Below are 27,088 nucleotides of genomic sequence, written 5' to 3' on the forward strand. Positions count from 1 at the left end.
GCTCTGAGAGGTGGACAAAATGAAAATGAAAAATGAAATGCAGAGTACGGACAGAAAGCTCCGTCCGTATATGTACACGTTTCAGACGTATAGCATAAATGAGCCTTAAGGCTATTTTTTCTTTTTATTTATCCTTTATTTTAGTGGGGGAAAACCCACGGAGACCAAGGTCTCTTTTCCAAGGGTGCCCTGCAGCAATACAATACAGGATTTAAAAAACATGTACATGGTTAAAACAGTCACAAATACATTGATAAACACATATACAATTTGTAAACACATGCCCTGGTTAATAAATCACAATTTACAGCAGCTGCATCACCTTCCTTATATGAATTAGTTCAGACATAAGCTCTTTAAAAACACTGTATGATACCAAAGAGGGCAATCTAGCTGTCAATTGAAAATTGAAACAACCATTTTCAGTGAGAGAGACTAGACTTAAGGTCTTTGTACAGAGTCTGTTTTTTTTTCTTTTTATGTCCAAATTTTTCATACATTAAAAAAGAGCATCTCATGTTGTTCTAATCATATTTGCAAACTTTCATTTCTTGTCAGAATAGGGTTGATTTTGTGCAAATTTTTGCGTGAGTCCAAATCATTTAGATGGGTGACTGCCTGCACCTCACACCAAAATTTACCGTGATTTTTCTGCGTATTATGTGGATATCAACCATGGAAATATAACAGATAAAGGCATAAGTTTCTACTCACAGCAATCTAAGAGGGACTGAATAAAAAAGTTCTCTCCGACCGGGCACAGCTGTGGCGTACGAGCTGGTGCCATATGAAGATCTCTGTCAGGATGGATCCAGGGTGGTTTTTAAGGACTGATCCTCACATTCTACGAATGTTTCCTTCTGCAACATTCGCAGTGAATAAAAATAAAATGCAACCAACTCAGTGTGCAAAATTTGAGCTTATGACAGTTTTTTGTTTTGTTTTGTTTTTTTGCAAGGGATCAGAAAAAAATGCATCTGACAATAACTGGCTTGTGCAAACACCTTTAGACCAGTTTAAAACAGATCTTTAGCAATAAATGCTCTAACTTAGTGAATGTTTAGATTTGTCAATGCATTGACTTAAGTAAAGACTACAATGTAAGGACTTTTCATTGTTGGACTGAAATGTTCTTGAATTTTCCACAGCTAAAACTGAAGTGAATTAATGCAGGTTAAACATGACCAAAATGTGACTGAAACTACAAAACTTTTATATATAAAGACTTAATCTGGGTCTACACTGTGAGGATTCTAACTGATTCAGATCTGCCAATTTTTAGTCTGATTGTGCATCGTTGGTCATGTCGTGTAAAGGGGACACGATGGCTGATGGCCCGACCAGCTGCTCCTGACTGGTCAGATGGATTTCTGGCATGCTTGATAGTTTGGTTGTAAGACAGCATATGCTCACACCATGAAGAGAAAAGCCCAAACTTTTAGGCTTTTTTTTTCCTTTGTTACTGGCGGACATGGTCTTAAATGATAATGAAAACATCAGGCCAGCCTTTAAATGTGCTGTCCCCAACTATAATAAAGAAAATAAACAGTCAGGAAATGTTCCTACCTGTACATCTCCACCTGTCACAGAATATTTATTATTTAGCTGCTGGTTGTGTTTGCTGGTGATGAGAGAGCAGTTTTGTTGCATTTTTAGCTGCTTGTAAGCAAGGCACCTGATAAGACTTCAGTGACCATTTTTGAGATTTTATGAAAGAAACTCCAATGGCATTAGTCACAGCCCCTCCTGACTTCACTTATACACTGGGAGCATATAAAACCTGCCACGATGGTCGTGCATCGTGAGCAAATGAGTTGCACAGGATCAGCCCCAGTCCACCGTGACTGTTACAGAGTCAGCTTGAAATCAAACAGAGTACGCTTTGCTTTAGACTAAATTTAACATAGTAAAATGAACTCTGATTGGATTCATGTCTCTGGAGCAAATACACCAGGGCTGGAAAGGGAAAAAATAGAGTATATTGTGTATTCATTTATGTATATCTGTTTATGCATATTCTGTTAGTATACCAGCAGCTCCAAAATCCATGTGAAGAAGCCAAAAGCAGCCGTGAACTGTCCACGTGTGTACCTGAATATTCTTGGTTCATAAACAGTTTATATATAGATAAACATACAGATCCAGATAGATGGGATATCTGTGTGCCTTTGTGTTTACAGAGATGTTCCCTCGCTGTCACTCATTGTAGCCGTCTCTTCTGACCTGCGGTTATTTTTAACCTGCGGGGGTTTCTGTGCTCCTGTTAGGCCAGAGAATGAGAGGAGAGAGATGGACAAGAGGAGATGGAAAAAGAGGGGTGACATGGAGGGAGAGAGAGAAGAGGGGTGAGCGAGGTAGAGTCAGAGTAGGAGAGAGAAAGAGAGAGAGAGATGCTGCTAAGCTGGTGGATCAGGAGGAGGCAGATTAAACTAAAGACCCTGCTTAAGACTTCAAAGTTCAAACTCCTGCAGCCTCAACAGTTGTTCCTCGCTGTCCTCCACTCCCCGTGTGTGTGACTGTCGGTATGCAGCATCAACACGTGTGTGCTGTTTCCTGTCAGTGTACAGGGTTTTCGTTTTCCTTCCTACTAGTCCGTCTGTGACTTTCTGCTCCCTTTTCATGCAGATATGAATGAGATGGTGAATTTCTCTGTGTCAGCATGTCGGCATTTGTGTGCTCCCCTCCGATGACAGCCCTGACGCTGACAGCTTTGTGACCTGGATGGAACGTGACAAAAGTTTGGACCAGAGGATGACTCATGATTACCGACGTGACAGCTCCGACATAGTGAGAGACGGAAGAAGAAAGGGGGGGGCAGACGAGTGAGGAAATGATGAGTGAGGGAAGAAAAGGGGAAGAGAGAGAGGATGACGGAGAGGGTTTCAGCTTTCAGGGAACATTTATGAGTTTTATTCTAGTCAAATTATAATCCTCAATGTGGAACAACACGGTAACAAATCAAAGTTGTTCTGACTTACAATATTATAAAACAAATTCAGAAGAGAATAAAAATAGTAAAAACCTACGTTTTGTTTCAGCCCATGTTAGAAATTATTTTCAGCTCCAATCTAAATGTGAATTATCTTCTAGTGAAAACTCCTCCGTGTGTTAAACAATAAAGCCGATCCATTTATAATGCCGAGCCTCTCCCATTAATTATTCAGCAAATGAATTTCCATTTCTGTTTATCACTGAAGGTCTGCAGCGGATGTAAGCAGTGAAATCTCTCAACGCTCAGAAGGTTTTTAATGAATTTTCCTTTTTCTGCTCAGATTTGGGTTTCACGAAATTAAAATTCAAACAGAAAGCAGAGAAGCAGCAAGCTGGAGCTGAGTGTTAATACGACGGCACATCAAGGTCAAACACTCACTAACTACTGCAACGTTGTGTGTGCTGTCATGGTTGTTTGATAAACTGCATCATTTTTCTCTCAAATTTTGGTGATTCATGCTCCACATGACCCTGTTTCTTCCTTTTTTTCATCTCTGATGAATCCACTGGTTGCCACTGATTTGAAAATTGTAGCATGACATATTGCAATTTAGTCTAATATGTGATTAATTGCTCAGCCCTAGTCACCACCATCTCAGCAACTGTGCACACATTCATGGGTCGTTGGAAGGGCGGGTCAAAGAGTGTGAATCGCTGAACAACAGAAGTGCTCTATATGATTGTAGCGGTCATTTGCTCGAAAAAGACGAAAACAAACAAGACACAATTATGGATTGAATTATGTGTAACAGTGATGGATATATGTAGAGGAGGACAATATGGACTGGCCGTCCTTCAGGTAGAATTTAATGTATGCATGTGATAACGTAAAGAATATAAAATATAATGTACACCTGATGATACCAAGATGAAAGGTTAAGGACCTGAACTGTCACATATGTGATGATAATCTTTATTAAACTAGCTTTGGAACAGCTTCTGGTGTGCAGACTTGATTTCTTCTTGGTTCAGCACCCAGTACCCTTTGGGATGTGCATGCTTTTTAACTTTTTTTACAAAGATGATGTTACAAAGATACAGAACAAATGCTCTCCTGTTGGTGATGCCTGATGGTGTAAGACAAGAATGTCAAACTCAGGACCAGTGGCCAAATCTGGCCCCTGGAACAGTTAAATCCGGCCCACAAGATGACCTCATATTTCTGTTATAACTGGCCCATCAGTATGAGGTCTGAAGATTTCCTCAAGTATAGAAATGTAAACTTATCCTTGATGATTTAAAATATTCTTGTGAGGCCATAAAATCTGAAAAAGTAAGGAGTAAAAATATTCAGATAAGAAGTCAGGAATTTGGGAAAAGAAATTAATTTGTGTTTTAATTTGATATTTTCAGTTTTGCATCTCACTGACAGGATTTTGACTTTTTCTTTTAGACTTTGAGCATTTCAACTCATATTTTGAATTCTCATATAATATTTTGAGGTTTAAGATTAATCATTCTAAATTTAAAGTCATATTTTGACTTACTAACCGATTATTTTGTATTTTATGTAATATTTTCTAATCCAAACTTTGACTTCATAACCCCATAGTTTTACCTTTTAGACTCACAATTTAAAATTTTGAATCATATTTTGACTTTTAATTTCATGATCACGATTATATTTCACATTTTGACCTTTAAAACAAATGATTTTAAATTTCTTTCTCATATATTTGCCTTTACAAACCTTATTTTTCAATTTCATGTTTTGACCTTTTTGAACTAATAAATTTACTTTTCTCAGATTATAAGCCTTTAAACTTATCTTTTTAACTTTTTAAATGTCAAAATCATTTATCATAAGTGCTAAGGTTTTTTTTTCATATTTTATTACTGGTGAAATGAGTTTGACAGTTTATGGCTAAAAGGTGACCCTGTTAGGCCCTCAGGTTAGACCTGACTCCAGAATCCGGCCCCTGCTGTGATTGAGTTTGACACCCCTGGTGTCAGGAATCAAGTTATTGATATCAGGTCAGGGTGTAACATTAGACAAAGATGCAAGAGAATTTCTGACATGCCCGTCTTGTTAAGTGGTGGTCTTGGGGCGTTTTGATGATGAGCTGCAACATTGCAAAATCTTCCAAAATCTGTCTGAATTTGTGTAGTCTGAGCTGTGCTTTAGTGAGGGCTGTCATGTGATATACCTAGTACGAGTTTATGCACACAGTTACCTTTTCTTAGAGGAGCCACAAAAATGGAATTGGCGAGGAGCCCATGGCTACCTTATCACGCCATTGCCTGCAGTGGCTATGGTGGCCCTTGGCATGGCAAAGTTTGGAAACCACACATTCGCCCACACAACACATACAAATACATACTCCATCCATCCAGTATCTTCACCGCATATCCCATTTGGGTTGGCAGGGGGCTGGAGCCTATTCCAGCTGCCATCGGGCAACAGGTTGGATACACCCTGGACTGGTCAGCTGTCAATCACAAGCTGACATGTAAAGACAGACAACCAGGCAAATCACACTCACACTTACGGGCAATTTAGAGTCACACATTAACCTGACAGAGCATGTTTTTAATCTTTGGGAGGAAGCCAGAGTACCTGGAGAGAACCCACCCATGCACAGGGAGAACATTTAAACTCCACACAGGAAGGGTACCAGGTTTTAAACCAGGAACCTTCTTGATCAGAGGCAACGGCACAAGCCCCCTTATAATGAAATACATAAAAATCACATGTTTTCATCGGTGAAGCTATGAGATCTGAGCCGAGTATCAGAGAGGTTTTGTCCTTTTTTTGGACAAGTTGATTTTTTTTTTTTTGTTTTTTTTTTTTGACGGTCAGTGTTGTTCACATCTGATAAAACAGGGACTTCAGCGTCCTCTGGATGATGATGAACACTTGTAATCTTCATATCTCAATTGCTTTTAATTTGCTGCAGGGCTCTGACTAGTTTAAGGTTAATTCAGTCTCCTGCAAAGTAATTTATCCTCTCCCAAGAGAACAACACAGTGAGGATGTGATGTGTTGGCTGAGTTTTGGCTGGATAAATGAAGCTATTAAAGAGCTGCAGACGCTGAAATATCATCAGTCTGTGTTTAATGGTTCACACTGTTCTGACTGTTGTTTCAGAGGCTGGCCAAGTGGAAATCGATGATTGATTTAGTGTTAAAACGAGATGCTTTTAATGATTGTTGCCTTAAAGTAAAAACAATCAGACAGATTTTGCTTGGTACACCTCGACAGTCAGACCCTGACCTCGGCTCCTGCATCATATCAGCCCCCTCTGCTGCTGACATTGATTCAGTCTTATCTGCAAAGCCGGCATCCCTGCTGAAGTCAACACTTCCCATCATGCTCCTCTGCAGTGTTTGCCTGAGTGTATTCATGAACAGGAGATTGGCTTTGACCCTTGACCTCCGCCCAGCAGCTGCAGCAACAGGACGCTCAGCAGCTGGATGGATGCCAAAGCCTCCTTTCCTTTGTGGAAAAGTTTCTCTCAACAGATAGAAAGTTCTTCAGAAAAATAAAACAAAAGGGAGACACCAGAGATGAGAACGTGTGAAAAAATGAAAGCTTTAAAGCAGAGCAGCTGAAGGGAAAAACATGAAAGAGTCGTCACTGTTGGAGCGCCTGCATGCTGCCAACTGTCACATAATCTGCGTTTTTTTTGTGGCAGCTCTGCAGAAAGGTGCTGGGAGCAGAGGATTGTGGGTAGGCTGGAGGCTGCCTGACTGAGTCGTCCCTCAGATCGAGCCGAGCCAACGGCGTCAGCTAAATAAAAGCAGGATGAAGATGATGATTTTACATTTAAACGCCCTTCAGGAGGGAGGGGAGCATGTGTCCTTGAAAGAAGAGCTTTGATTTATTGAACACAATAAATAGAAAGCAAAGAAAGCCTTTTAATGCACTCTAAAATATCAGTCAGATGAGCAGAGTGCTGGTATTTTAAAGTAGAATATGCACTGAAACCTTTTAAAATCTGCAGAAATATGTCAGAGGGAGAGAAAAATGACAAAATGGAAAGGAATAAATGTAAGGAAAAAAAGCAGAGTGGGCGGAGGAGGAGTGGAGGCGAACGGAGCAGCTCATTAGCAGAGAATCAGTTGGATATAAAGATGGTAGATGTGATCATTAGGGCCGGGGGGGAGTCAGACAACGCTGTACGACACTGTTTATCCTCCCACTTCTGTACCAACACTGAGTGCGTTTCATGTGCAGAGGATGAAAGGGTTCATGGGGAAAATTTAGAGCCAAAAAGCTTGTCACTTACTCCTTTTATCCCCGTCTTTCCCCCTCCACCGTCCGCCCACTCATCTTCTTACCGCAAAAACAAAAACAACCATCCTGAAAATGTTGCCAGTAGAATAAAGAAATACGTGCTGGAACGTTTTCAGATGCTAAATTAGACTTCTGAATGAAATTTAAGGCAGCGACGAACGCCAGGAAATGATGTTGGCAATGGGATTGTAAATGTTTTACAGCGGAAAGAGATGTTCTGTTGTAATCTCAGGACGGGGATCAGGAGGGAAACAGGAGCATCTTTACGAATGTGAGTGTGTTTTCATGTTGGAGGCTTGGATTTAGAACCCCCCCCCCCCCCCAAAAAAAAACCTGACCAATAGGAAGGAAATCAAAAATGTCCATCCATTCAGAGGGAAAACAGAATGTAAGTTTTTTTTAATCTGTAACTGGTGTTACGAGGATAAATGCCTTTTTACCAGGCATCCAAAATACTGTAGTGTGGTCACATTGTATCATATGTAGAGCTTAGATCAGGCCCAAAAATTCCAACTCAACCCTACCTGAGCTCATGCATATTCTCTCCAAGCCTGGCCTGCCTCATCATGAGCCAGCGCTCAGTTTAAGCCCAGTACTGTTTTTAATGATTTGGCTTTTATGATTAAAGATTTAAACTACATTTCTGAGCTGTACTAAGGACAGAAATCTGTAGAGCAGGCTGGTAGCGCCAATTTTTAATGGCTTTTCTCCATCACGTCAAAAAACATGCAAGAAGACCATGATATAATGTTTACCAAATAAAATACTTGGATTGAAAATTTTTAAAGGCGTCTTTATTCAGGAAACCTGGCCGGCAAACCAGGGCAGTGCATCTTGTAATTTCAGCAGCGCAGGGCCACCTCTGGCCAAAGTGAGGCCCGGAGCAGACTGTGGTATGAAGCCCCCTACACTGTATGTATACACAGATGTTAAGGCCCAAAGCCATTCACGTGCTCCAAGTCGGTCTGCTAGAAAACAAAAAATACAAGCAAAGAAAAACAAAAGAAAATATTTAAAACACAGTAATACTGCCATGTCTGACAGGATATGCTTAAACCCCCTCAAGCCCACTGCAGCCCGGGCCCCAGGGTTGGGGCAGGGATCCTGGCCTGACCCAACTGGGCAGGTCTAGGGCTCTAAACTCTGGTTTTGTTGGGTAGTTATGACCTTTTCTCTAAAACAGAAGATCTCAGCTGTTAAGTCAGAACCGAAAAGTGAGTTCAGGAGCTGTTTTCAGTGGGTTGTGAATAAAAGTCAAGAAGTTCAGAATCTCTAACTAGATAAACATCTATATATTTGGTGTTACTCCTTTTTACCATAAAAAACAGTAATTTTTTCCCAATGTTTTTAGCCATTTTATCTTATCCATAGAGAACAGAGCTGTTTCCATTTTAATGGGTTAGATCCTTGAAATCTTTGGAAAACAACCAAAACATACATGTTATCATGGAAAATGAGATAACATAAAATATATTATGCATGTCTCCCCAGAGCTCAGTTTGTTCTATGTCTTGGCTCTGTCATATATTTTGTTCCATCTCTCTACATTTTTCACTGCTTGGTTGAAAATTTCAGAAATCTGTTTGGATTTCACATTAAGGAGGAGGTAGTGGGTTCTGAGGGTAGACCAGCTGAGAACTGCTGCAGTAAGATATCCAGATTTATGACAAAGTTTGGTGTTAATATAGGCTAGAGGCCAGCAGCTTTGGCTTTCTTGCAGTTTTATTGCCAAATCCTACAAACAAAAACAGAAATATACCAGCTCATTCCTTTTTATTCAGCTACAGAACCCTGTGTATAGACATAGTCCTGGTTTATAAATGTAAGTTGTCAAATGCTTGGGCCTGTTTCTCTACAGTTGGCATCAAATCAACAGTCGCTTTTCCCGCATAAACGCCATTATTAAATCTATCAAGGCAAATGTGGAAAAATATAATAAACATTTTCAGTCATTAAAATGATAAATACCACCTTTGACTGTGCTCTAATGACTGAGAGGTGATATCAAGCTGTTTTTACACAACCATGACTGAAAACATCTGGAGAATTTAAGGTGGACTGTTCCTGAAATCCTCCTCTCAGACACATCTCTCAGTGAGAGACCATCTTTGTTAGATAAGAGGTGGGGTGGGGGGTTCTCCCGATGGAATATGAGACATAAAAAGAATGACCCTGAAGTGTCAGACTAAACTACCTACTGTATATATAAATGCCATGTGTAGTTTTGACGTCAGAACACACTAGCAATAAGAAAGCATAATGCAGCAGTTTCATAACAAGCATGTAGACCACACCAGGTGGTTTTACAAAAGTGTGCATTTAAAATGAGGGACAGTGTATGTCAAAAATACCTTATAAGATTATGGCTCAAATGACCTAGTGATTAAGTTACACCTTACAGGTGCAGCCAGGCAGCCAAGGTTTAGGTCTGGTCTGTGGCTCCTTTCCTGCATGTCATTCCCCTCTCTTTCTCTCCTGTTTCCAACTCTATCCACTGTTCTCCTCTATTAATAAAGATGAATAAAAAGCTCCCAAAAAATACATCTTTCAAATATTATTTGAACATAAATAAGGAATCAAGAGTAACTAAAATCAGGAGTCAAAACTGATTTTGATTATCCAAAAAACTCCCTGGGGAGGACATCTGGTCCCAACAGCAAGGCTTACTCTCATCAATAAGCCCCAGAATACCTTCATATCTAGCACACTGTAGTGAGGTAAATACCTATATCGCAGCAATGAATGGTTGGATTACTGTTTCGTAAAATGGCATGCAATACCAGAAAAAGATATTGTACCAAAAGTGAGCATATATATTTTTAAATGTTTATTAATAACACCAGGCCTGGTGTAATTTTGAAATATTTTGATGTACTGTGTTTGACCTCCAATTACCTTACACAATGGCTGCACTGTGATCCACTGGCAAAACATGCTGTGGATCAAATCGCTCCCTCTCTAGTCAGTCAGAGCAGTTACACTGCTTGCACTCTGGTCTGGCATCAGCGTGTCCCAGAAGTGCATTTTAGATACACTGCAGGTCTAATTTCAGTACTGGTCGCTGCAAAACCACTTCAATCCACGTAGAGCAGGTAAGATGCAGAGGTACTGCATCTACATCACGTCTCATCCTGCAGCACAAGCAAAAGGTCAGAGGTAGGTCTGTGAGTCACAGAGCTATTACAGTGCCATGGATGAGGAAATTTTCATTTCTGAGGCGGAAAACCAAAGATTCCAACATGAAACCACACATCCATTGTGGCAAACTGAAGCAATAAAATCATGGAATCATGTTGAAATGAATGGTGGATCAACCCTAAAAGACAAAGTAATCCACTATACCTGCATTAGCTCCCCATGATCTCTGCCCTCTTGTCCCAAGTTGGCTTTGTCATGTAGTGCTCCAGACATGCTTCCACTGTGAAGTGGCTCACCTTCAGTTGAAGCAAAACCATGGCACTGTGTAGCGCAGCGCAGTCAATTTATGAGGAAGAACTGATGAACAATGGTGGCTATTTGGGTAATTATATTTCAGATTTGGGTATGTCCTGTCGTTCCCTGGTTTTGTTGCCAGAAATAAGCATTTTTCAAAATATTTTGCCCCCTCCTTTTCATGGTTTTCAGCTAAGAAGAGCAGGGCTTTATTAAGGTCTTTATCCGGGGTTTCCAAATTACTTAAAACACCCCTGTGCACCCGTTCTGGCTGACAAGCTCTGGTGCCCCCCTGCTTCAACTTGTTCATGTGAATTCTCATTTTAACTATATCCTGCCATGCTCTCCTATCAGATCACTTAGACTGAACAATGACATTTTAAGAAAATTGGGCGAGTTGCATTCTCACATGGAGCTCAGTATGAAAATTCAGGAGTTTTGTGCACATGTGAAAGCAGCTTGAATTAAATGACCACAACGTGTTGGTGTCTCAGACATGATAAAAAATTACGGTACAGCGTTTAGACACACATTTTGACAGTTTGTGGTGATGTGAAGCACAGCGGAATCATTTCTGGCCTGTAAAATTCTTCCATCAAATTTTGCATGTTAATTAAAATCAAGTAGAGGCAAATGTCCAATTTTAATTTCCATTTTTTCTCAGTAAAAAGGTGACTGACTTGGCTGAATGCACTGAGCTGAAGAAAGCAGAGCCTCAACCCGGCAGTGTTCACACTTTGTTAACACTTTGCTCCTCTCGTTAATGTGCACAGGGCAGCAGATTGTAGCCGAGGCTCTGATAGCAGCAGGACGTAAACAGACGTGTGGAAGGAGCCCGGCTGTGCTCTACCTCACAGTAACAACACTAATCAATAAGACTGGACTCCAAACTTTCAGAGAGAAAAGCTGAATGAACAAAGGGAAAGAGTCACACCTGTTAATCCCACAGAGACGCCTCACAAGCAAACACTCGCCGTGGAAAGATAATTCTCTAATATTTAGCTCATAGCAGAGAGTATTTGACGCTGTCTGCAGGTTTGAAGTCGCTCGTGTTATCAGCCCCCTCCTGCACGCCTCTCACTAATTTTTCTATTTCTATGCAAATTCATCTTCCTCCTCTTGGAAAGCCGTGGTGCAGAGATCGAGCCGGGGAATGTGGCATGGCAACAAACCGCTGCATCGGAGATCACGCCGTGCAAATGTTCAGCTTAAAACTGCAGCAAACACACAGAGGGAGGGGAGGAGAGAGGGAAAAGGGGAGGTAATTGGAATGTCCTTCAACATTTCACTATTGTTGGTTGAATTTATCCCTCTTTCTTTGGGCTTTTTTCCCTTCTTTACCTTCCCCTTTCCTTTATTTTTCACCACATGAACAAACAGACGTGAAAATATCACAGCTCATCTTCGTCTCCGAGTTTGCCGAATCGATCGGCCCCTCCCTCCTCCATCTCTCTGTCTCTTTCACTTTCTCCTCCTCTTTTCTTCATCAAGGCCGCGTCTTTTATCCTCGGCCATGCCTCTTCTTTCTTCAGCCCACACTTTTCTCTGTAGATGAATACTCCACATTCAGACAGGCAGCAGAGGTACAGTTGCTCTGCAGAGGGTGCGATCAATGCTAAGAGGAGAAAGTGCTTCACTTAAAGACACAAATTCATTTTCTTGCCTGTTAATCTGCAGAGAAGTCTATAGAATCTCGAGCAGGTGTCTCTGTTTGTGACACTGTGGTTGCATTGAAAGACAAAGTAACAGATTTTGTTAGAAAAAGCTGCAGCAGACGTCGTTTTAGTTCTTTCTTTTGGGTTGTTTCCATTCAAAGTGAAGCTTTTCTTTGTGCGTGGAGCTCAGTGCTGCAGCAGGGCGTGACGCGTCACTCACTGCCTTAGAAACAGCAACAGTGAACCCTGTGAGCATCATTCAGAGCTGGGATCAGGCTGTCAGACATCACTGTGACTCCACGGCATTAGGAAATGAAGCCTGGAAATTACAGTTTCACATCAGTGGATGTTAACAGGACAAAAACATTTTTCTTTTGGGCCAAGTCTGGTTTTGTGTGATATTTTCATGGCACAATGTTGCGGCATGGCAACAATGACTCCATCTAAACCGTGTATGGTGATGGAGCATCATGCTCTGCCCAACTTCGTTGATTTTTTTTATTTTTATTTTTTTTATCATTTCATGGATGAATTAAATAGAATGAGGGGGAAAATCCGTTAAAAAGTGGTAAGCTCATGCCCCATGTATGCAGGCTGCCCAGGTCTGAGTCCGGCTTGTGGCTCCTTCCATGTCTCTCCCCAAATCTCTCAATGGATTGCTTCCCATCTGAAACAATAAAAAAAAAAACAAGATTTCAGTCACTTTTATTCATATTTGATTGATTTGATTCTTTTATAAGCTTGGCCTTGGTGAAAGAAAAAGGACAAAGTAAAGTGTGTGAAGACAAGTTCAACTTTCTCAAGGCTTGTTAGAATTGTTTCAAATATTCCTGTCTGATTTATATTAAGTTGCAAGCTGTTATAGGGATGCATGGTATTGGATTTTTGCCATTATCCAATATGCCGATATTTACAAATCAATTACGCCATTAGCAGAAGTCTGGTTTTTGTTTCTTTTTCTGTCTTACACAAAGGTCAGATCCCTTATGTCAGCCTGTTGGTTTTCTGACCTCTCCTGACACATCTTTTGTTTATGATTTGGTTTTATGTAATTCTATATGTGTGAAAATTAAATAAATAGATGCTGATATCAATATTTAAATATAGTTCAGACCTAAAACTTCAGTCTTCAAATACACAATAAAAGTTTTAGTGTGAATTCAACCTTTTTTAGTCCTTGAAAACACTCTTTAAAGTTTAAGAAATGATGATGAATAAATAAAAGTCTATTGGTCCAGTTTAAAGCTCCACTAAACTTATTTGTTTGCACGGTCAGCTGACATAGGCAGATTTTTATTGATAAGGAAACAGTGGTAGCAAAGTATTTAAGCATTATTGCCTTGCGTTTTGAGCATCAAATAACTAAAAAGCCATAATTTATCACGTTGTTTATCGTTAATTGACGAGGGAGAGTAAGAGCGTAGAGTCTTATGGCCAAACCTAGAGAGGATTACAGCAGTCACATGTCTGACTGGATCTGTTTCTACTGACTATGAGCTAGCGATCACTCTCTAACAACAGGAGCTGTAGTCTGCTTACCTAAAAACAGATTTTTCACACATTCACCAGCTTATTAATCATATTTTAAATATTAAGAATCAAATCATTTAACAAGCTTTACATACTTGCATAGATAAGGCCATATGATGGGGTTTGTCCAGTTTGACTGAGAGAGTCTGAACAGATGCTCAGATACACCTAAAACTTTGTTTCATAGTTTTTAAGTTGTAATCATTACTCTGAGATGTCATTATTTTATGCATAACTTAATAACTATTGGATTTGGACTCTCAATGACCGTTAAAGCATAAACTTTCCCATCTACCTTCATTCATTTTGACAGAACATTTTCACTCAGAAAGGGGTGGGACTAAACCTTGCAAAGCAGATGGATACGCCCGTTTCTGTGTTTCTTACTGGCGAATCCATCTTGCAAAGCTCCCACCCGAACTGTTTGGGCCCAGTTAGAAAGTTACAGGACCAATCAGTGTTGAGGGGCCGTACTTTCGGGTGCAGCACTGTCAAGACTTAAGCAAGCAGCAACAAAAGGCCGGTGCAATAATGGCGGAAGACATTAGCGTGGATGCTGCTTACGCATCTGTTTTATCAGAACTTGATGACATTTCTTTGTTAAAAGAACAAAGAACAGCAGTGAGTTGTCTTCTTTTCAAAAATGACAAAAGTCGTGTATTGACATGTCTGCACTTGCCATGGTTGATGTTATGCAGCTCTCTATGGAGTTTACTTGTCAGTAGCGGCGCACCTCAGGTTGGGGCTATGATGTCACGTGTTTTGTTGCTCTGATTGGCCCGTGAAGATGTGACAGACGGAACATTCATCCAATCACACTCCAAGTTTTTTCAAAGGCTCTGCCCTTTCCCAAACGCCTTCTATGAGAGGTTTACCAGATGGCTGTGTGAAACAAATCCATCTGGCGTGTCAGCTTAGGTGGGATTGGTGTTGTTTGGTTAAAGTAATGGGTTAAACCCATTAATAGGCAAAATATCAGTTGTTAATACTTGCAGAAATGTTCATATCTGTCTATACTGATATCATCCCAATAATAAAGTGCATATGTAGTTATCACTAGTTAGCTAACATGACATTATAGTTACATTCCCATTACATAATGCTAAAAAATTACTAGCAATAAAAAAGTCAGTACGTTTGCAACTATGTGGCATTACAGCTTAGTAGAACATATTTAGTCAGTGTTAAAATGTTTTCTTACCTTTGAGCATACACACATATTTTGTGAATGTTTATGGGTTAAATTGTCTGAACAGTTTAAATCAATTCAATTCAAATGTCTTTATTAACCACTTCAAGGTTTGGAGCAGCTTACACATAAAAACAGAAAAAAAACACAGTAAGACAGACAGCAACAATTTGTGTAAGGTAAAAATATGAAGGAAGACCTAAAACAAATGGGCTGACAAATGAACAAATGGATTTAGAACAATTGACACACTGATACACCCTTTAATCATGTTCATAGGTGAAGTTTGACTAACCTTAAATAGAGCTAACAAAGGTTGAACTGAGTTGTCATTGATTATTAACACAGATCATTAGTTGCATGGTAGTGAGAGAGAGCTGCATTAGAATCACATTAGGGTAATGGTCTCCTGCAGACAAGCACTTTATTGAGATGCAGATCAATTCTCCAATACGTGAGAATAATCAATGATGTCCATGATGGCTGTTCATTACCTGATACAGAATTATTTAAGATTAAGAGTGTTTCATTAAAATAGTTAGATTCCATGAATAAGAGCAGGATAAGACTGATTTATGATGTGTTTATGCAAATATGTAAAATACAATGTTCTGCTCAGTTTGGACATAGAGAGAGAGAGTTTGTGTCAGCGCCTCGCTCCCTTTCACTACCCTTTGAATGCTGGAGCTGTGTTTCCATGGCAACGCTGACCCCTGGGAGTCAATGTTATTTTTTTCACACAAGTAGCCTCTTTACAATTCCTCTCTCTCTCTTTCTCTGTCCTCCCACTCTGTTTACCTCTCTACCTCTCCGTCTCACCAACTCTTCATCTCTTCTTTCCTCCGTCATGAACCAAAGACAAACCTCTTCAGGAGCGTTGTGTTGAGGTGTTGGATGGGTCGTCATTGTCAGATCCATAATGCTTCATGTCTATCTGTGATCGTTCTCCTACTGGACGTCATTGCTGCTGACATAAACACACATCAGTAACTCAGTATTCAGACATGGTTCAGTCTCTCTCTCTGCTTCTTTTCTTCTTCTCCTTTTGTGCCCGTCCTTCTCGAGGACACCTCTGAAAGCAGCTCCTGAAACGGTCCTTTTCACTCCAACCTTGCCTTTAAAGTCTGCTCTGAGCTGAGCGATGTGGGCGCAGATTTCCAGAGTTTTGCATGACAAAAGAACGATTTTTCATCACTGATCTCCATCACATAACTCTGTTTCATTTTCTTACTGCACTGTGTGGTTTGGATTCAGGAGGGGTTGTTGCCATGCATGATGAATTGATAAATCATAGGTTTGACATTGTGTCATTGTGTGATTCTCTATTGAACACACACTGTGTGGAAAAGATCATGAACAGCTTCCTTTAACTATAACTAGAACATCTTTGCAGAAAGGTTCACTTGAGTTTAACCTAGGTCTGATTTCTTTTCTCTTCGTCCATGAATTTTCTTCATTAATTACCCCATCTATAAAGAACAGATCTCCTTCTTTTATTCCTCTGTTCTGGTATTTTCATTAAATACACTTGTGCTAGTTTATATTTTAGATACAAAGCCTTATTCCCAAAAAAGTTGGGACATAAAATGTGAATAAAAACAGACCAGTCATTTTGAAAATTCCTTTTAACCAGTTTTCAACTGAATACAGCACAAAGGCAAGCTTTTTAATGTTCAAACTTACAAACAGTCTTGATTTTTAACATGCACCAGTTCAAGAACTGATCCCTGCAAATTTTTCCTAAAAAGTTGGGACAGTAGCACGTTTACTGCAGCGTGACATCACCTTTGCTCTTAACAACACTGAAAGTGGAATTCTTTTGCACTTCCTTTGTTAAATTTCGCATTTCACAATGCAACATCTATTTTCAATAGGAGACAGGTCTGGACAACATACAGGTTAATCTAGTTCCTGCACATGTTTATTGTGAAGCCATGCTGTTGTAACTCAAGTTGAATGTGGTTTAACATTGTCTTGCTGAAATAAGCAGGCTGCAACCCTGAAAATATTTTGCCTGGATAGGAGTATATTGGGGATGTCTGGCAAAAAAAACCTTGTCCATTTTCCTTTTTTTGTCTATAAATAAGTGCTGTTGATCATCTTTTACATCCGTCAGTGAGTTTTAACAAATTTGAAAGCAAAAGAGATGCTGACTATGACTTTTCATTGTCAGATTAATTGAAAAATACAGCGTTGTTTTTAATCGCCTGAAAAGTTGTAATTTTGGAGATACAAGATTTTGGCCCAATGCCAGTGATATGCTGCTCTAAAACCTGTTTATTCCTCTTAGTTTTATTGGTGCATTCACAGATGTGCAAGTGACCCATGCCATAGGCACTAATACACCCCCCACCAACTATTCCCCTATATCAGTCAAGATGGTCTTTTCCTCTTCTGCCCAGAGGACTTGACTGTCATTATTTCCAAAAAAAATTTTGAAATGTGGACTCATCAGACCAGAGCACACTTCTGAACTTTAGTTCAGTCCATCTCAGATGAGTTTAGGCCATGAGAAGTCAGCAGCACTTTTGGATGTGGTAGATTTGTGGCTTTCACTTTGCATGGTAGAGTCTTAACAGACATTTTTAGATGAAGTGGCTACTGTGTTAACTGACAGTGGGTTTCCAAAGTGCTCCAAAGCCCATGTTGTAATATCCATGAAAGAATGATGCAGGTTTTTGATGCAGTACTGCCTGAGTGTTTGAAGATCCCATGCTGGTTTTCAGCCTTGCCCCCTATGTGCAGAGATTTCCTCAGATTCTCTGGATATTTTGTTGACTGTAGATGGGGAAATCTCTAAATCCCTTTAGCAGAGAACCAGGTGTCTTCATTAAATGTGAAACACCGTGTCGTTCAGGAGTGTTTCTCTTATACCCAATCAGGGTACAATCACTTGTTACCTTTTAGCCTACTTACCTCTGGAATGTTCCAAGGTATTTTTGAGTATAACACTGCTGTCTAGCTTTTTTTTGGTCCTGTCCCAACTTTTTTGGAAAATTTTGTAGACACAAAATTCAGTGTATGTGTACATTTCCTAATAAACAATTCAGTTGTATTAAATTGAAAGAGGTAGAAAATGTTTTTCAAGTCACTGCGTTTGTCCCAACTTTGATGGAACTGGGTTTGTACCTGTTCGATTGTCACTGAAAGCAGGTTTGCTGTGGTTATAGTCTGAATAAACATCTCAGAACAATAACCGATGATTTTTCTCTGTTTTCCTCCAGGCCAAGCTGATCGTTCCCAACAGTACAGCGGGGCTGATCATCGGTAAAGGCGGAGCTACAGTCAAGGCCGTGATGGAGCAGTCTGGGGCGTGGGTCCAGCTATCCCAGAAGCCCGAGGGCATCAACCTGCAGGAACGAGTCGTCACCATCAGCGGAGAGCCCGAGCAGAACCGCAAAGCTGTGGAGATCATCGTACAGAAGATCCAGGAGGATCCACAGAGCTCCTCATGCCTCAACATCTCCTACTCCAACATCACCGGGCCTGTTGCCAACTCCAACCCTACTGGCTCTCCGTACGCCAACTCCACTGAGGTCATGCCGGCTGCGGCAGCCGCTGCAGCAGCCACAGCTTCATCTCTGCTGGGTCAGGCCGGTCTGGCGGGGGTTGGAGCGTTTCCGACCACCATGTCCAGCCTCTCAGGCAACGATCTGCTCGCCATCACCTCCGCCCTCAACACTCTGGCCAGCTATGGCTACAACACCAACTCCCTGGGCCTGGGCCTGAACCCCGCTGCAGCCTCAGGTGTGTTAGCGGCTGTAGCAGCTAATGCTAACCCAGCAGCGGCGGCTGCAGCTAACTTGTTAGCATCTTATGCTAGCGATGCATCCACCAGCGCAGCTCACCCAGCAGCCAGTCTGGGAGGCTTTTCCCTGGGGTCTCTGGCTGCAGCCACAGGGGCAACAAACGGCTACTTGAGCGCCGCATCGCCACTGGTGGCGTCATCTCTACTGGCTACAGAGAAGCTCGCAGAAGGAGCGAAGGAAGTGGTCGAAATCGCCGTGCCAGAAAACCTGGTGGGAGCCATCTTGGGGAAAGGAGGAAAGACGCTAGTGGAGTACCAGGAGCTGACCGGTGCCAGGATCCAGATCTCCAAGAAAGGCGAGTTCATCCCGGGAACTCGGAACAGGAAGGTGACCATCACGGGTTCCCAGGCCGCCACACAGGCCGCACAGTACCTGATCAGCCAGCGAATCACCTACGAGCAGGGGGTACGCGCCACCAACCCACAGAAGGTGGGCTAAACCTGACAGCCAATGAGAAACGAGGAGGAAAAGAGGAAAAAAGAGTGGGGGCTCGGGGGAGGAGTTTAAAAAAAAGTGAGAGTGAGAATGGAAAAGGAGAGGAGAGCAAGAATGTCAGAAGGAATCGTCCTCGCCGTTTTCTTCTGCGTGTTTTCAGTATTCTCTATTAAAAAAAAAGTTTTTTGACGCGGAGCAAAAATGTGCTGAGAAGACGAGGAGGGAGAGGAGCGAATTATCACGCTGAAAAACCAAGAAAAAAATGTGTAACATGTAAATAAGTTTTATTACTTAACGTCTTGACCTTTTGGGATTTTTTATTGTTTTGTTTCTTGTTTTGTTTTGTTTAGTAAATTAAGCTGTTTGTTTGTTTGTTTGTGTATTGTGTGGACAAAGCTGAATGCCATGTAGACAGGCTGACTGCCTGAGAGGCTACAGGAAGTGGGGGGAGGGAGGGAAGGGCACGGGTGCTGAGGGGAGGAGGGTTTTACTGGGTACAACCTTCCACCTCTCTAACCCAAGAGCTGCCCCCTCCCTCCCCCTGCAGCCCAAACACACCTACCGCCCTCCTGTAGGGTTTTTGTTTCTCTTCTAGATTTGATTTGCCCCTCAGCCCCTCAGCCCCTCGCCCCGCCTCCCCTCTAAGCCCCTCTCACTACTTCCCCCACCTTTAAACCCTATTTTTAAGGTTTTATAAAGCGCAAGACTGCAAACTTCAGCCTGGTGTGTGAGAGAAAAAACGCCCTATACTCCCCCATTATGATCTCACCTCTTCGCCCTCCTCTCAGAGGAGGAGGGGTGAAATCAGGGAGAGAATCAGCTGGGCGTTTCTTCATTTGCATACCCCTCCTGAATACCCTGTGATGTATCCCACAAGCAGTGCAGCGCCGCAGGGGTGTCAGCGCCCCCCATACGCAGCTCTAATGTTTGAGATAGAAAGCCCCGGCGCACGCTGATGACCTCACGTAGTGCGAAACCTAGAAAACGACGAGAGTGATACTGTGCAAGCTGCGGCAAACACGCAGGATCTGTGGCATTTTCTGCAGTCTGCTGTGATAATTCTGTTAATGATTTTGTCCTGATTATTTGGATAGGAATCATCACCATCGTCATTATTTATTAATGAGTTCACCCATAAAAAGCTCAGTTATTTCTTTTTTATCTGTGAATTCAGGTTGACATGAATGTAAATGAGACTATTTTTTGATTTTGTTTTTAATTTAAGTGGATTGAAGATGAATAGTAATGTCACATAGTGTAATATATGTCTTATTTAAGTCCAGTAAGAAAGCCGCCCCAGGCATTAAGACCATTAGAGTGAAGGATCACCTCATATATATATCCAGTCAGAGAGCAGACCAGGGAACACATGCACATACATGTACACTAAACACACTATGATGCCATATTTGGTGCTAGAAAAGGGAATTCTCCATATCTATGATGCAGACTGCAGTGAGACCTCGATTTTAGTGAGAAACTCTGTAAACCACTCACACTACAGGCTGCTGTGCAGCGTTTTAGCAGCTATATTAACCTGAACCCCCCTCTTATCACGCTAAGCTAACAGTGCTAATGCTGCAAATATCCCTGCTGTTCAATATCTGTAGTGAAGCGCCCTGTTACAGTTTGCCTATGATGAAAAATTGTTACTGAAATGAATTGAGCTGAGCTGAGACTCACATGAACTGCTACAGCCTGTGGTCTGCAAACCTTCACATGAACCAGATCAAGTTAGAGCACTTAAGATTACTACTGAAAAATGCAGAGGAAACACTGAAAACTTGACAAGGGAGCATTGTTTGTCCGGGGTGCACTGCTAAATCTGCAAACCTCGCTGGTAGATTATCAGGCATATCAGTCAGTGAGATAAACATCCTAGCTGATATCAAACATCCGTCCGCCTGCCATTCAGGTAAAGGGCAGACAGGAGAGATTTCCAACATACGTCCAGAGAGCTGAGCTGCCTCCGGCAACAGGTTCACTGCCCACTGTAGACCCAGGAGGCTGCTGAAGATGTTTTCTTTGTTGTTATTTTTTGTTTGTGTCGTGTATTGTTTTTTTTTTTGTTTTTTTTACAATCGGAGTACACTGAATTTTTGTCTTAATGCACTGTGAAGCGAGGAAGCGGCTCTCTTGGCCTGTGAGGTCAGGGACGTGTGCTGTAGTGATTGGACGGCTTTTGTATGGCAGGGATTTTAAAAAAAAACACACATATATATGAAATACATGTAGAATGCATATGAAGAACTTCACCAGAAATGCACGTATCATTTATGTGAATACTGAAGGAGGAGACAGAGAGTAGGTCGATGAAGAGGATCAATCAATGAGGTCAAGAGCTGAGATCAATTTGATTCTTCTTTCCTGTTGTGCTGATAAAGTGTTGTGTAATGAGAGGGTGGGATGTTGGGGGAGTGTTAGGTGTCCAGAAGCAGATTAAAGAGACTGCAACAAATTCTAAATTCACTTTTCTATCGCAGCTGTGTCTTTTTCATAAATTGATAATGTACTGTACATCCAATGGGCCTATCCTGGACACAAACTCCAACAGGAGTCCAAGTGTGATGTTACCAAAAAAAGAGGAGGGGGTGCATTTGATTTGTTGACCTAAACAGCCTGGTGAGGGGAGGAAACTCCTCAAAGATAAAAGAATAAAGTCTTTGATTCTTTCTAAACTAATCCGACCCAAAAATCCTCCGAATGTGTCACTCTGTGTTGGAGCGCCAGTGAGGGTTTATCTCCACAGCTTGGTAAGGAGGCTTCTTTACTCCCATCTAACACCATCCACACTCTCCTCACCCTCCCTCCCACCCGTCCTCCAGTGCACTCCCATCCTGACACCCCCTCTCCTCCTACCACATCGCTCCATGGGTGACTATGTCTGGTGTTACGATCAATGCATGTCTGCTGCTTGCCCTGACAAACACCACAGATTGAGTCTCGGTTCTTTTGGGCTCAGAGACGCTCCCGGTGCAGAAATCAAGCACACCTGCAGAGGACATCGTAGCTGAGGCAGCAGGGCACACTCGTATTGTGTAGTTTAATTTGTGACACTTTAGTGTGTAAGGCTTATTTGGAAAACCTTGCTGCACAGACATGAAACATACACATATCGTTAGGGAATATTTTAGCGTTGATGGGGTTTGACTGGAGTTCTGTTTGATAGTTTGTGGCAGAAACCTCAGAAGACCAGAGGAAGGTAGTGTGCTTTTGTTCCACTGATGAAATGTACTGTGCTGTAAGCATTTGTGCTGTAGACATTTCCCTCTTTATGGCTGTTATTCTACTGCTTATTTACCTGTTATTCAGGAAAAAAATTAAGGTTTTCCTGCATTTATCTGATACTGTTGATCAAATTGATGATTTTGAATTTAAGTCATAAGAGCTTGAAATAACAGTTTTGCGCAGCTGTCATTGGGTCGTTTGTGCTCCTTAAGGACATGCTTTGCATCCTGGAAAGCCATAAGGTGCAGAATTGTTTAACTAGCACAGTCAGTTTGTTGTCCAATATGTTCAAAAAAGTGTAATTGCAAACTTAAGCCTGGTTCACACTCTAAGACAATGGTGCTGATTTTCGGCCCAATTCCGACCAAAGTCAGCTCAATCTGGTGATTCAAAGTGGCTCAGTTTGGATAGTTTAACTTCCTGTGTTAGCAGACCCCTGAATGCCCAGTAATTTGGGCTCATCATAAATAATCCTAGCTATCCTCCTTGCTAACACTTGACTTTGTGAGTGATTTTTACCCCCTTTTTTCTGTTCAGAAGACGGTCTGGAGCTATCTCAACTTGAGATCTTAAATATTACATATGATCAGTATTTATGATCAGAAATCCTGTTGTGTGGCAGGATATCAGAGCAGGCATAAACAGGATTATTATGTTGAACAATAGCCAATCAGGAAGCAAGGAGGAAGCACAACAAAACAACAAACACACTTGAGGCATATATGGATATCAGAAATACTGAAGAAAAACAACTCTTTGATTTTTAACAACTTCTTGTTTTGTGGCGACAACAGAAGTGTTTATTCTAAAGAATATTTGACCGAGTTTCTTGTGGTGTGAGGTGTGTTTAGAGTGATTTACTCTCTGATCTGCTCAGAGGAGCTGCTCCGACTTGAGACCATAATAATTGAATATGGTCAGTGTTTACGATCAAAAATCCTGTTGTGTGGCAGGTTATCAGAGCAGGGGTTTTTGTGGCAATTTTGGAAGCGAGTTAATCAAAGGAGGAAGCACAACAAACACAGCCATGGTGATGATAATAAACATGAGGCATGAAATTAGATAGATGTCAGAAATAGAGAAGCAACTTGTTGATTTTTGACAACTTCTTGATTTTTGGTGAAATCACAACATGCGTAGATAACCTGTAAAACCTACTCCAATCCAACAGAAAAAAAGAACTGCTACTGCAACTGTTTAAGCAGGTAGCTACAAGCTTGGCACATTAAGCTTGTTTACTCCAGTGTCTTGCAAGTGAAGACTCTGATTATTAGTGATTAACACTCGAACAAAACAAAACTGTTCAATCTGTCATTATTTGTCACCATGTGTAGAGTCTCTTACTCTTAGAGTGTGCCAGGCTTTACTTTGCACAGCACAGTACATTTAGCGTGGAATAACTGCGGTGAAATCCCTATTCTAGTTGCCAGCTTTGCAGACGGATACAAGACGGATTTCTTCATCTCATTTATTCAAACTTGAGTAAGATTTTTCCTGGTTCGTCTTCTACAAACAGCCAGTCTCTTTAGTTACCTTACTGTTAGGGGGGTTTCGAGATAAAATGTGACGAGTACTGGAAGCAATACACGTAGTGGCATGTCATCTTGTCCTGTCCTTTATCTTCTGTCTGCCGTAGGAGCTTTTGGATTTATCTGTAGATATTGAATAGGTTTACACAGGTCAAGTTTTTTTAATTTGTGGAAAATGCTGCTATTTAATAATAACTGATGTACTAAAACTACAAGGTTAAAACATATCGAAACCTGTCCTTTAGCTGACGTCTCAAGTGGCAGTGTAATACACGCTCAGTTATAAGCTGAAGATAAGTTAATAATAGTGTAATTCTAACCTGAACAAGTTAAACCTGTGCCAAAATAGGTCTTTAAATGTGTTGGTTTCAACCACATTAGATAAGAGGAGACATACTTTTATATTCAGAAAATGTGAAAAGTGCCAAATGAAGCATATTTATAATTTACATATGAAGGAAGTAGTCCATGTGACGGTTTATAAAACTCTGCAGACTAATGGTGGCGTCGCCTCGGTTTGTTTCCGCCCTTTCTGCTCCTGCCACATGACGAGGGACCGCCATGTTAGCCAAGTGTTAGCCAGTCGGCACTATGACTCTGGGGCTAGACAAATCAATATAGTGATAGGTTAGCATAACAATGCTAAAAATGTGACTTGATAGCATTCTTAAATACAGCCTTTTATAGTTAGAATGAAGATGTATTTTGTGGAAATAGATGTTATCTTTTTTGCACGTCTATATTGCATGATATCAAAGTGAAGCGTGAACAAAAAAAAAGCAAAGAAACAAAAGAAGCTAAAAAAAATTAGGCAGTGTGTGTCATTCATTTTGGAGACAAATCTTTGCATGCCAATAAGGGTAGAGCATTTTGATATTGTTTTACACACGTTCAAATGTTCGTTGTTTCTTCGATAAGTCCTGGTGAACAAAATGTTTCACTACAGAATAAGTATTTTGTCTTTGAGTTGTCTGATCATCCTCTAAGGGATAAAACTCTCGAACAAACCTAAGAATATTTTGCTACTTGCTGAGTGAGCTTGTGCTAAACATTCTCAGTTGCTGCCTAACTTTAGAGAGAAAAACATCAGGATTTAATTTACAATGAAGACTGAGATTGTCCATGAATGTACTCACCTCTGCATAAGTTTGCATATCACTCCTCTGACCATGACGTGCAGTAGAGGCTTTGGTGTCTTTACGTGTCTTTTTGTATTCTAACATTACTAACCCTTGATACGCTGTCTCCAGATCTGAGTTGTGTCTGTCTTTGACCCCCCCATGCTCACAGCTCTGGCCTGTCTTGTCCTTGATATGCACCTTATTGACCTCAAATATGGCATGGAGCATCCACAGCCCTGCCTGCTCTGTTTGACGCTTGTGAGAAGAGGAAGAAAACCCCTCCTTTACCTACTATTTCCCCCCTTAAACCCACACGCAAGTCTGTCTGGGTCTCCCTCCGGCGCCTCGCTGCAGAATTTGGGACAGATTGTGTTTTCACTCCGTTGATATGCAATCCAAGGCTCTGATCTCGGGGAGAGAAACAACAGCGAGCTCTGCCAGTGTTTTTTCAACATTCTGAATCCTGATACCGCCCTCTCTCTCCCTTTCTGGTTTAATTCGATGCTTCATTGGCTTCAGAGTCAAAGAAAATAGTTGCCAAAGTGTTTCCACCTCCTTTTCCTTTTTATGCAACCTCAGTATTATTCCAGTGTGGTCATGTTTTGTATCCCATGTTGCCACAGGAAACGACCCGCTTCCTTCCTTAAAAAGAACAAAAAAAAAAGCTCCTCCTGACATGTTTGCACTAAACGTCCTGCTGTTACTGTGCACGGCAGGCCGAGCTGAGGGGGGGTCAGTGTGCAAGACTACTGTAGATGTGTAGCCTTACTGTAGGTGTTTCCTCAGCGGTGTATTTCGATGTGCATGCTCCTCTCTTTCTCTCTTTCTTTCTCTCTCTGCTTCAAGTCGCTCCGTGCCCGTGCTGTCTGTAAAGCGGCGTAGCCGGCTAGCCATGTTTCTTCTTCTTCTCTCCTTTATTTTTTATTGTTGTGATGTGTAGAGGAATGCAAACTTAACCCCCAAATTCCACATACTCCGTCTGCGCAGCGATCCACTTGTAAAGCACAGTGTGTTGCGAATCGCTCCATCTCTGATCAATCAAAGCGATTCCATTGCACACGCTCCGATCTGTTTCGGGGGCGTTCCAAGAGTTCCGCTCCACTCGAGATATGCACCAGTTCTAGTCAGCACAGACTGCTTCAGCAGAGCCATCCAAACCACTGGCAAAAAAAAACATGCAAACCATCCGGTTAACTTCAACATACAACACAATGCACAGACTCCCATTGGTATACATCCCTTTATCAACATACTACAGCACGATGGACGGAAAAAAGTCAACTTTTGTGGTGGAAATAACAAACATGAAACCATACAGCCTTTGTAGAAAACAAGCCTTTTAACTTCCTTATGTGCTCAACCGTAGCAGAGTAAATGAATAATTGTCAGTGAAGGAATATTCATTCACAGAAAGGCAAAATAATCTGTTTACATTCTCTTCCCACAGGAACTCATAGTTCTGTGATATTGTGATCTCGAGTCTCCAGTAAAATGAAAACAAAACTAATCCTTAGCCTCCAAAGTTCAGAGCAGTGGTTCTCAACTGGTGGGTTGGGACCCAAAAAGAGGCTGCTGAGCCCCAAAATAAATCTTTTAAAAATTGCATTATGTTTACTTTTTCTGGCCCCTTTGGGTCTCAACTCTGATATTTAAAAAAATTTCAATAGAAACTCAACTAAAACCAAGAATTTTTGCTAAACAAAAACTAAACACGATGAACAAACCAACAAACTAAAAACTCCTTAAAACTAGTGCTTTAAAACTTTTTAAAATTTCTGTAGTTAATCCTGAGTATTTGCATCATTTTATCACATTTTAAAATTCAACAATTTTGCATTCAAAACTGTTTAAGTGTGATTTTAGAGTAATTTACTAAGAGTAATTGACTTCCTGTCTGGATACATAGCTGCTTTTATAGATTGAAGATTATCA

At 41.2% G+C, this 27,088-nt stretch overlaps 1 protein-coding gene across 2 annotated transcripts in view; it reads left to right on the forward strand.

The window, feature by feature from the left end:
* nova2 (NOVA alternative splicing regulator 2) overlaps window positions 1-26,882 on the forward strand; it is a 140,849-nt gene extending 113,967 nt beyond the window's left edge. For both annotated transcript variants that reach the window (XM_041805236.1, XM_041805226.1), the window contains one exon: window positions 18,259-26,882. In XM_041805236.1, the coding sequence (XP_041661170.1) occupies window positions 18,259-19,281 (1,023 nt within the window). In that variant the 3' untranslated portion in view covers window positions 19,282-26,882. The remainder of the gene's footprint in view (window positions 1-18,258) is intronic.
* Window positions 26,883-27,088: the final 206 nt, after the last annotated feature.

Source organism: Cheilinus undulatus, linkage group 2 (assembly GCF_018320785.1).
Source record: "Cheilinus undulatus linkage group 2, ASM1832078v1, whole genome shotgun sequence".
Lineage (NCBI taxonomy): Eukaryota > Metazoa > Chordata > Actinopteri > Labriformes > Labridae > Cheilinus > Cheilinus undulatus.